General features: G+C 30.4%; 1 protein-coding gene across 1 annotated transcript; it reads left to right on the forward strand.

Annotated features, from left to right (window-relative positions):
• Positions 1–5,478: 5,478 nt before the first annotated feature.
• On the forward strand, positions 5,479–10,245 carry LOC125814603 (65-kDa microtubule-associated protein 1-like). Its single transcript, XM_049494067.1, has 10 exons — positions 5,479–5,563; positions 5,907–5,990; positions 6,207–6,410; positions 6,535–6,783; positions 6,882–7,097; positions 7,591–7,746; positions 7,833–8,144; positions 8,836–8,923; positions 9,506–9,654; positions 9,791–10,245. The coding sequence occupies exons 2-10, from the start codon at positions 5,928–5,930 to the stop codon at positions 10,076–10,078; spliced, it is 1,725 nt and encodes a 574-aa protein (XP_049350024.1). The 5' UTR covers positions 5,479–5,563; positions 5,907–5,927; the 3' UTR covers positions 10,079–10,245.
• The last annotated feature ends 2,309 nt before the right edge of the window (positions 10,246–12,554 follow it).

A 12,554-nucleotide genomic window follows, 5' to 3' on the forward strand; every position in this document is an offset into this window, starting at 1 on the left:
AAACTTTTTTGTTTTACAATTATACAAAAAAAAAAAGTCATTAATTGGACAATTAACTTTTCAAAAATTATTTCTGCTTATAAATTGATTTATTTATTATCTCACATATTTTAATGAACTTTATGTAAACTATGCAATTCTAATCTACTATTAATAAGAGAGACCTGCATTTGTTTGTTTGAAAAGAATCATAATGTATATTATTTTTTCTATAATTTTCATGTATTTAAAATTTAATTTTAAAAATATTGATTTAATCTACTTGAATTAGCTTTGAATATTAATTGAATTGTCTCTAAAAAAATAAAATATGACAAGTATTTTGAAGGAGGGGTACTATTTCTTTCATTTATTAATCATAATTTTATGTCATACTTTAAGAATTTGGTAAATTTTATGTTTACTAACTAATTACTATTTATTCATGCGGACAAACTCATTTAATCAATACAATGCTCCATGCATGATGGAGTCTTCCATTCGTATTTATCTTCTTCTTCTTTTTTTACAATAGTTACTATTAAAATTAGCAATACATATTTATTTATTTTTTAAATCCTATTTGGCCTTATTTAATTTTTTATTTATGTTATAGTTGTGTTTTTAATTCTTTTAAAGCATGATTTATGACATTTTATTTTTTTAATATCAAAATAAGATATGTTACTTCTTCATTAGTGTAGGAGATTTATTGTAAAATAGTTGGATTGTATAGAGAGAAACACGATGAATGTTTTTGTTGTTCATGGGATGAGACAAATAATATGGATTGTGTGAAGAGAAACACGATGAATGTTTTTGTTGGTCATGGAATAATGAAATTTATTATTTTTCTTTAGTTATGTATTTCAATTTTAATTTATGATTTTCTTGATTGAAAATTCATAGAATATGAAAGAACAAAAACTTATGAATATTTTTTAACTATATAATTTTTATTTAAAGTATATTAAAAAAAATCATGTTATTTTATACTTTATTAATGAAAATATGTCAATTGTTAAAATATCTGTTAGACAATAAAATTAATAAATTTGAAAAATATAACTATCAATGTAACTACAAATTATATTTGAATGCAAATTGTGAAAAATACATATACAACAACTTTTTTTCCTCGCTGATTTTGCAACTCTTTTTAATGACTTTTTCTTGCAATAACAACTAAATCTTATAGGATTAACCTTTTTATATTCATTTTCGATTCAATGCGTTTTTCGAAATTGATTTGGAAATTAAAAATTATTTAGTAATAAAATATTTCTATAATTAGATGATTTTTTAAAAAAAATCATGTAATCAATATATGAGTTCTAAAAAAATAGAAAGACACAATTTAAAATTTTGAATATCATGCCTACAATTAAATATTTAATCATTTCATGTGAAAATTAGATTTAAAAAGTTACTAACAAGAATATAATATTATTTCAATTAAACATAATAAAAAATAGTAGACCAAACATGTAAAACGCATAAAGTTTTTGTTTACTTTAATAAACAAAAAGAAAGTAATATTATCTTTATTAAAATTTCAACAAAATATATTAAAAAATAATAAATGTAGCTAATTATAACTATAAACATAATATTAAATTGTGTATTAATAAAAATGATACTGTAATATGCACAAATAAATAAGTTAATTGATTTGTATAATTATTTTTTAAAACATACATTACAGAGTGAATATTAGATTTTATTAGTTTTTTTTTTAATTTTAAAATCCGTGCAACGCGCGGGCACTATACTAGTAATTATTAATATTAAACTTCCACTAATTTCTTGTATTTCCTTTTGAAATTAATTTAGAACAATTAAGTTTATTTTTCAAATAATAATATTTTTAAAAAAATATATACTTTATTAAAAAATTATCCTTTATTTTTAACATTTTTATTTTATTTCTTTCACTTTTTTTGGTATGCGGCCAAAATAACTTATTTAACACATCATGGCCAATAGAAAATGAAGATATAAAGTTTAATTGTCTAGTTATTTTCAAAAGAATGTTCAAATGATATTCATTTTTCACAATGTTCTTAATTAGTAATTATAAAATTCTATAGATTATTATATGAGTTACTTTCAATCTCTATCTTTGATAGAAATCTTTTATTATTCATCTGTTAGAATTGAGAGTCAATAATGTTAATAAAAAAAAATTAAATACATGATTTTCATAAAATTTATTGATCGAATTTCCAGCATTGAGCGTTAGGCGTAAATCTCATATAAAATATTTTACTTTTAAATTTCAAAGAAATTTTATAAGCGTACCACCTCAAAACGAGTCCCACAAAAGCCCTATAACGCATAGCAAAAGTACAATGGATGGCCTTTCATGTTCTCCATGAGTAGTTGAGCCCAACTAGTCTTTTAACTTGGCATGGGAAAGAACAAAATACATGCAATAATAGGTGGTTGAATGTTTTCAATTCACCCTAGCAAGTCCCATACATGAAGCATAATTCTGCACTACATTGTGTTTTGCCCCTTCTGCCTAGGTTCTGAGGATGTATTCCCTTTTTCTTCATATACCTTTTTTTTTGTTTCCTATTCGGTTCGGTATCTGCTTTGGAACCTAATTACTGTAAATTTGTGTTGTATAGGACCTCATTTGGGGTGGAAGCATTCCTTATGGAGATTCTCTTTTATAAGTCTATTAGGTTTAGGGTAAATGATCAAAATGAATACCTTTTGTTATATATAAAAAACTATTTCAATAGAGTAAAATATATTAAGGATTAAAATAAACATATTTGTTATACATTAAGGATAATCTCAATCAAGTAAAATATATGAAGGACCAAAATAAAACATTATCCACAAGAAAAAATATAGAACTTAGTAAATAGGATTCGAATCTAGATTTCAGTCCCCTCACACCTCAAAGGTGTGCATCATTTAAATCAGCGTACCTAAATAGTTTCAATGTCTTTGTGCCTGGTAAAATACTCCACTCGTTCCTATTTATATGTCACCATTTTAAATTTCACGTTCCTTAAGAAATTAAATAAGTTTACAATTGTACCCTTATTTAGTGTTCTCTTGAAGACAAATTTTCCAATAAATGAACATGAATTAATTTATTTTGATTAATTAAATTGATCAATGAACATGAATAATCATTTAGTTTTCCCATGTTGGTCAAATTCATACTTTCAAGACTAATACTCCATCTGTTCCTAATTAATTGTCCACTTTTGAATTGACACACCTATTAAGAAACAATTATTGACATAGTAAGTTTACCATTTTACCCCTATTAATTATGAAGTAGATGAATTAAAAACTTAAGATTTTCAAGAAATTCTACCTTTTTCAAAGTAATTAATTGAGGGTATAATAGGTATATAAAAAAATTTCTTGATTTGTCAAAATGGACAAGTAATTAGGAACAACTAAAAAAGAAAAAATGGACAAGTAATTAGGGACAAAGGGAGTAATTCTCAAGGAATAATGTCATTTATGCATTGATTTTGTGAAATGATAAGTACTCCATCCATCCACTTGTAATTGACATGTTGAGTTTTTCGAAAGTCAATTTGAATGATTTTTAAAGTTAAATTAGATTACATTAATTCGATATTTTAAACAAAAAAATTAGATATTCAAAAACTATACGAAAAATACTATAAATTATAATTTTTTGCATATCATTATTCATTATGATGAAAAAACACATCATAAAATGTTAGTCAAAATTCTTATCGTTTGACTCTAAAAAAAATAAATCATGACAATTAAAAGTGGACGAAAGAAGTATTAAGTATAATTCTTTTTTGTAAGAACGACATATAAATAGAAACGGAGGAAGTATATGTCATATCTCAATGCGTATATATAGATTATATAATTTTTTAAAGTTAACGGAAGCACGTACACCCTCAACGGAACACGTGGTTTGCCTCTGAGTCTATAATGCTGATTTTACACAACTAGGTCTCCAAAGTTAGCATTTAGTCATTAAGATCATTGATTTTTGATGACACCTAGAAGTGTTCACCATCACTTTTGCCCGTGATCAACGCAAACTGATTTCAATTATTTTATGATGCTTTTTTTTACTCATATGCCCTTTCTCTTCCCCTTAATTACGTAATTGCATGAAGTTCAACAATCTTGGAGTTTATTGCAACTCTAAAATCTTTATTTTTACATAAAAAAAAATTATTTTTATACCTACGAAACCTGAAAAGTTTTTTTCCTTTTATTTATTTCGTAAGCGATAATAAATCTAAATTCCATTTTTTAGTACTTCATGCCTTTTTCTAATTTGACGTCAATTTAATTTAATTTAATTTTTTTATTCTATTTTAATAAAAAAAACTTTTATTATTCACACAAATATCACGATATATTTAAGATATTAAGTTTAAAATATTTTACTGACATTATTATTTGCATATCGAAGACGATAAATCCCAAATAATCTTTCTTTCTATGTATTCATAATTAATTGAAAATCAATCAAATAAATGTATAAATTAAAATGTAGAGAATAATATTTTTATTATTACTTAAGCCAACACCATCACTTTCTAGAGCTCCGCCCCAACTATAATAAATAATTATTTTTTCCCCTAATCAAAATCTATAGCCGTATGGGATAATACAAGTATATAATGGCATAGTTTTGTCGAGTTATAGGACCATTAGTTTAAATTATAGGATAATAATATGAAGTAAATTATTAATATCTTAAGTTGTTCAATCATTAGCTCTTGCAGCTAATGTATGATTAGTTATAGTCTTATCGACACTAAAATGACATAAAATAATATTAAATTGGATAAAATAATTAGAATTAAGACTGAGATCAGATTTATATTCTATTTTGATTTAAAATATTAAAAAATAATTTTAATTCTCTGATATTCCATCTTCTCATGTTAACGGAATGACCTCATAGACACAATTATATTATGAGAGTCGTTTCGTAGCTTATAAATAGATAGCTTATTTATATAAGTTATGTAGTGTTTGATATCTAATTAGAAAGTAAGTTATTTATATATAAAATTGATATCACACTTGATTTGCAATTCAGAAACCACATAACTAATAGATACATAAATTATGAAAACAACAACAAATTAAAATAACTAATATCGATATACTCTTTCTTTTTATTTGTCAAATTTTAACTTGACATGCCTATTAAAAAAAAATGATTGATATATTAATTTTACCTCTATTACTAAAGTAGAATCTTAAACATATTTACTCACCGGGCACTATATTTCTCAAAGAAGTTAACTCAATTGGTTGTCTTTTTGGCTCCGAACTCGCCTAGTGCGATCGAATCAAATGTCAATGTCATGTTGGTAAATAAATCCATAAGAAGTGGCAAAAGATTATCTCTGAGTCATTACATATAGAAAGAGGCAGTGAGGGCCCCACACTGGACTCTCTATATTTCCGTCTTCCAATATATCCTTTTCACTGTCCTAGAGGGGTCACTCACTCTGCTCACTGATTTTACACAAATTCTGATAGTAGTAGTGATAGTCAAGCAGATCTGTCCACCACATTCTCCTAACTAAACCCTACTTTCTCTGTAAGCATTCCTGCTTTTTTTCGACTAGTTATGGCGGTATGGTACTATTTTGAACTACATTTCTGTATATAACGGATCATGTTGGAATTTCATCACTGCATTTTTTGACTACATGTCAAAGCTGACTAATGAATTGTTGTGTTCAATCACTTCGTTTGTGGCATAAGGAGAAGATTCGATTGTCGTAGCACTTTTTCTGCTTTTTAATTTCGTCAATTATTCACACAGGAAAATGATTATTATTATGTTGTAGTGCGAGTTTCATTGTATTTGAAACGATATATGGCTTTGTGTTTTGAATTTGACCTGGTTTTGTATATATATATATATATGTATGTTTCAGGTTTGATCGGAGTAACTGAAGATGGGAGGAGTGGATGCTCAAAATGGAGAAACAAGTTGTAGTTTTCTACTACAGCAGTTGCAGGCAATTTCTATTATTCTTCATGTTGAATTTCTTGTTTAACAAATAAATCATGTATTATCTGTAAGAGCAATGAGGTATTCTTAATATATGTTGCTAGGATTATTCCAAAATGCTGATCAGTAGACAGTAGTGCGGCGACATTTTTGGAGATTTGGAGCAATATAGTTGTAATAGTATAATGAGTGATGGCTAAATAGTTTTTTTCTGAAAATGCAGCAAATTTGGGATGAGGTTGGTGAAACTGATGAAGATAGAGATAAGATGCTTCTTCAGATAGACCAGGAGTGCTTGGATGTTTACAATAGAAAAGTTGACCAAGCAGTGAGATCGCGGGCTCACCTTCTTCAGGCTTTGGCAGATGCCAAAGTTGAATTCTCTAGGCTGCTATCAGCCCTTGGAGAGAAAACATATGATGGAATTGTGAGTGATTGAATTTCAGATTGGCTATGGATAGGCGGAGTTATTTAAAATTCTTAGCTGGAGGTCATTAGACTGTTTCCTTTTCTAATATTCGATTTTTTTTTGTCTTGGGGATTGTTTGCAGCCTGAGAAGAATTCAGGATCAATCAAGGAACAACTTGCAGCTATAGCACCAGCACTGGAAAAACTGTGGAAACAGAAAGACGAAAGAGTAAAAAAGTTCTTGGATGTACAATCACAAATCGAGAAGATTGGCAGCGAGATTGCAGGGACTAGTGAGCAAGTAGAGAGTCCTAAAGTAGATGAGTCTGATTTGTCTCTTAAAAAGCTGGATGAGTTTCATGCACAGCTTCAAGATCTTCAAAAAGAAAAGGTTTAGCCATATTTTAGTCGGATTTATTCCTTTACAACTGTTAAACTAGTTCAGCCTCCAATGAGCTACTCACCATACATCCTTGTTTAACATCGCAGAGTGAGAGACTGCACCAAGTCCTTGATTTCGTGAGCACAATACATGATCTATGTGCTGTTCTCGGCATTGACTTCTTTAGTACTGTCACTGAAGTTCACCCAAGCCTGAACGATTCTACTGGTGTACAATCGAAAAGTATAAGCAATGACACACTATCAAGTCTGGCTAGAACTGTCTTAGCACTAGAGGAAGATAAGAAGCAAAGATTGCAGAAGGTAAAAGCCCTTGTTGTTTTAAGTTGGTCCTTTCACTTAGCCTAACACTTCATACCAAGTTAGGATGTACAGTATATGAACAGTCAATAATGGACATATGTTGAAATACCTAGAAGTTATGTCAAATTTTGTTCGACTGTACGTGGATCCTTAAGTACCTTGCTGTATATGGAATCTCTTGTCCATCCTCTGTACATGAAAGGAAACTTTCTCCTCTGAATTGTTTAATCATTATTAGCTTCTCATAGTTCATTAACCTGCCCATGATAGCATTTGTTGATGTTGGAATTGCTTGCAATTGCTAATTTGCTTCTCTGTAGTCTTTTCACTATAATTTGGAAAATCACATCAAGATGGAATTTAACTAAGGCCTTCGGTTGTGTCTAAGTAGTGAGTAGTGTTCTCTTGTGTCTAGATGATAAGTGTTTTGGCCAGTCCTCCATTTCTTTGAAACACACTCTCTAACTTTAACCCCCCCTCCCCCCTCTTGCAGCTCCAAGAACTTGCAACTCAACTGATTGATTTATGGAATTTGATGGATACAACCGAAGAAGAACGGAGCTTGTTTGACCATGTCACCTGCAACATATCTGCTTCAGTTGATGAAGTGTCCATTCCTGGAGCTCTTGCTCTTGATCTGATTGAACAGGTATAGGAGATGATATGTGTTTTGAAATTTATTTTGAGCATTTATAGTAGCTTGTCGGTAATTGACTTTAGCTTGTTATCGTCCAGGCTGAAGTGGAAGTTGAAAGACTTGATCAGCTAAAAGCTAGCAGGATGAAGGAGATTGCTTTCAAAAAGCAGGCAGTGCTTGAAGAGATTTTCGCTTGTGCCCACATAGAGATTGACTCCGAGGCTGCTCAAAACAAAATTATGGCACTAATTGATTCTGGGAATACTGAGCCTGCAGAGTTACTTGCGGACATGGACAACCAGATTGTGAAAGCAAAAGAGGAGGCTGATAGCAGGAAAGAAATATTGGATAAAGTTGAAAAATGGATGGCATCTTGTGAAGAAGAGAGCTGGCTTGAAGACTACAACAGGGTAAATATATCTCGTCTTCTTCATGCTGTCTGTTTTTATGTAAATATGAGATAAATTAATCTTGATTGTTAGTATGCTACTTTCAGTGGAAACACCACCCCTTTTCTCTTTTTGTCTTCCCACCCAAACAAAGTCACATAAAAGAAATGGAGGGAGTAATTGAAATCACAGGGGATCTATCTCGAAAAAGAATCTGGCTATTCATGGTTTGAGCTTTTCATAAATATATCTTCCAAAGAGATCAAAGAAACCAGTAAAGCATTCTTTGATAAGAAAATTGAAAGTGTAGTGAAAGTTTAGCTTAGCCGCTTTACAAAATCTACAGCATGAAAGTGTGGTTGATTACTAAAAGAATATAGTAATCACAAGTTTATTAGAAATTTTAGTTGTTGTTGGAGCAATAGTGAAAATGGGCTTATTGATGCACTCATATGTGGTATATGATAGTCAGTTGTAGAAGATAAACAATCATCTGCCTAGAAACAGATGCTTCTAATTCTGGCTTCATCTGTACCATCTTTATAATTTAGAAGTACTAATGAGCAAGTTTTTATAGTAATCTGATTCATACCGATAAGATTTTGGAATTTGGTTAAAATGTGGTTTGCATGCTCCCCATTCATCAAAACATGTTGGAGGTGTCTCTCCCGATAATTATGATATTAAAAAGTCATCATTTATGGTGAAACAGGATCAGAACCGGTATAATGCAAGCAGAGGTGCACACTTAAATTTGAAGAGGGCTGAAAAGGCTCGGATATTGGTCGGCAAAATTCCAGGTATTGCCAGATGGTGATACATATCCCTATGTAGGGGTGTGCATTATTTGGACTATACCGAAAAACCAAACCAAATTGAATTTCTTTTTTTTTATTAGGTTTGGTTTTTGGTTTTGGTTGGTCTCGGATAAGATTTAATTTTTTGGTTTCTTTGTTTAGTTAAAATATAAAAACTGAAAAATGAATAAACCAAATTATTATAAACACATCTGATTCTTGGTATATGACGAGTAAAGGAATCAAATAACTTTAAATAAGTACCTATTTAGTGCTACTTGACATGTTTCTAGGATGTTATTCATACTGCCATTACTATTGCAAGGATTCCATTGATACTCTATCTAGTGTCTTAGGTTACTAAATTTACCCTTCCACTCAAGGAGCTTTGAGATTCTTTGCTCTCCGGAGGAAGTTCAACAATTTAAGTTTACATAATTATTCATACAAATTGCTGAGTCTGAATATGTAATCCCTTAATTTGTAATGTTGATCATTACTGGCGGAAGATTTCCCTGTTAATTGCCCAGTGACATGATCCTTACCCCGGTATTATAATGCTAATTGACAATGTTGGCTATGTAGCTCTTGTGGATTCCTTGATTGCCAAAACAAGAGCATGGGAACAAGATCGTGACACCACATTCACATATGATGGTGTTCCACTTCTTGCCATGCTAGATGAATATATGATGCTCAGGCAAGATAGAGAAGAAGAGAAAAGAAGGTTGAGGGTAAGTGCATTGTTTTTTAGGCTTGTGGTCAATCTTTTGACGCGTAATACTTTTCATTAATCGTGTGTTCAAGTTCATATCCATACTTCTTACTATATAAGGGGCTCGTTATTACAAGCATTCTATTGGTGTGCAGGACCAGAAGAAGTTCCATGAGCAGATCAAAGAACAAGAAACACCATTTGGATCAACACCAAGCGCTGCTCGACCCCTTGGTACAAAGAAGGTGGTGGGTCCAGGAGCAAACGGGTCAGGCAACAGAAGGCTGTCTCTTAACTCACATCAAAATGGTTCCAGGTCAACAACTAAAGACGGGAAGAGAGACCACTCGAGAACGGTTGCTCCTGTAAACTATGTAGCCACTTCAAAAGATGATGCAGACTCTCACATTTCTGGAACTGAACATATTCCCAGCACACAATAGTAACTACTGAATTAGAGACATATGTGCAGTATCTTTTGTTGTGATTAGTAGCCCGGATCATGTAGCAGGATAAATTTTTCGATGAGTAATCACGTAGAGACCGATTAGCTGTTTGTGTTATAGTGGTAATATTAGAAATTCCTTTGAATCATTTGCATTTGTCTGAATTCTGCATCGACATTGTTTAAGCACTTCTAGCAAATGTGGTTAGCTTTTGCCACGGGAACAAACAAATTAAAACATTCATGGCCAAAATTATAAGTGTATCTAGGTCCAGTAAGGAAATTAGATTTTTTTTTTAAACAATAGGTACATAATATATTTTATACAAGTGTAAGTAGAAGTGTATCTATGCTCATACTCAGAGACCGTAATCAGCTTATGATTAATTACACAAGAAAATACACATCTATTTCCATTCTTAAGATCTTGAGTCATGCTGTTATATTTGTTATTTCATGATATGCTTATGCATGGTAGATGAACCATCATATTTCATGGTGGTAAAAGGTACCCATTAGTACTTAAAACATTTTTTCGCACGCTTAAAAAATTCTTTATAGCTTTCAGTTTTGGGAAGAGTAGTCTTAAGGTTACCTACAATATTTATTCACATAAACAATAGGCTTCATTTATTAGACCGATTTCACTACTTATAATAGGATTTTCCTCATAACTCCTAGTTCAGTAATAGCAGTTGGCTTCTCAGTAAATATTTCAACGTCAAGATTTAAAACTCCAAAGTTGATCCGTTCACATTAATATGAGAAGTTGAATCTATTAAAAATCATAATAGAAGCAAAGTGCGAATGAAGAACAATGGCTACTCATTCATTAATGCTTTTATAAACTTAAACATACATCAGATTTAGAAATAGTTTATGTACTCTTAAATGCATGATGGTATCCTCTTTTGGGAGAAACATCAAAATACAACATTAAACACAATTATATTTTAGAAAGAACATAATTTGATAATCATCAATGTGCCAATCAATAATATTTACTTCTTTGAATATGGACACATCTAAATTATCGACTCAATGTTCAATAATTATAAAAATACGTTATGAATCTTTGAACGATCCAAGAATGTCTTACAATCACGAACTTTAATTTACCCATAAATTCATTTACAGGAATACGAATTATGGATAATTGAATACAAATATAATCATCATTAAAATTAATTATTCATAAAGATTCGATCACTTAATTTGATGATTAACAAATCACATATAGAATGTAAAACATAAACAATCTAGTTGAAAACCCAACATGATATTAGAATAATGAAACTCAATGATTTTCACAAACAATTAATAACATTACTTTGATCAAGAAAACATACCTAAGTCCATTACATTTTTTTAGTAGTTAAGAGAGGAAAATCATTTTAAGACTACTTTATACTCTAATTACACATAGAAATAGATGTATAAACCTATAATATTATTTTCTCGATGGGTAATATAATGAAGTCATAATGAATTATTTATAATAACAAGACAATTCTGCAGCGTGATGCAAGCACGACACGTACAAAAGGAGGCATGGCGTCCATGCATGTTTGACACTTGTCAAAGAGGTTAGAGAAAATACATAAAAAAAAAACCTCTCAACTTGGTCGGATAACTTACATTAGTACTTAAATTATATGGGCATTTAAATATCCTCTTAACATCTTTGAAGTATGACACTAGTTATGCATGACCCGTTAGTATAAAAACGTACCCACTAAAATATGTATGACACATGTCCACTATGTGTGGTGTATAGCATGCGAACATGACATGTGTGCATTGATCAATATTCATGATGGCTCATGTTACGTTTCTCAATCACTTTTTTTTTGTACATCAACACCTCTCAGTTATAAAGAACAGCTTAATTCTCCACTTTTCATCAAAGTGGAAAGTTACTTAATTGCCTTAAAAATTATCTCATAATTTTTTTTACCAATATTCTTTAATTATAGCTCTTTTATTTATCAAACTCTACTTAATCACGTGAGACATATATCTTAACAAATCATACAAAGAAGGAAAGGAGATCAATAAGGCCAATCTTGTTCACTGAGAGATTGGATTATGGTATGAGCCCGTTTAACTCTAGAAATGCAAAATCTTATATGAGATATTGACCGATTAAGATAAGTTCAAACTACAATCGTTCTCGAAAAGATTCACTCATAAGGACTCTAAACCACATGAATAACAATTGAATCATGTAAATAGGGGTCATTATATTCCTGAATAAGAATCTTCTACTTTGATTTGTTTGCTTATTTTTGTTCATTATAGTCTCACTTGTCATACATTATTATTTCCATTTACCAATCTAGCATTATTTTGTTGGTCATCTTAATTTGCGTGTCCTTGGACCCGTTGGACCATGAAACAAATTTAATGGTTACCAATTTAGGGGTAAACATATGGAGATACTCATGTAAAAAGAGATGAAGAAAGTTTTGCCT

This window comes from Solanum verrucosum, unplaced genomic scaffold (genome assembly GCF_900185275.1).
Source record: "Solanum verrucosum unplaced genomic scaffold, falcon-dt-bn FXZP01000268.1, whole genome shotgun sequence".
NCBI classification, from domain to species: domain Eukaryota; kingdom Viridiplantae; phylum Streptophyta; class Magnoliopsida; order Solanales; family Solanaceae; genus Solanum; species Solanum verrucosum.

Excerpts from the sequence above, each read along its gene's own strand:
- LOC125814603 (XM_049494067.1), top strand. The coding sequence starts at position 5,928 with ATGGGAGGAGTGGATGCTCAAAATGGAGAAACAAGTTGTAGTTTTCTA. Across the intron at positions 7,747-7,832 it reads CTCTTGATCTGATTGAACAG|GCTGAAGTGGAAGTTGAAAG; the intron begins GTATAGGAGATG and ends GTTATCGTCCAG. Across the intron at positions 9,655-9,790 it reads AAGAGAAAAGAAGGTTGAGG|GACCAGAAGAAGTTCCATGA; the intron begins GTAAGTGCATTG and ends ATTGGTGTGCAG.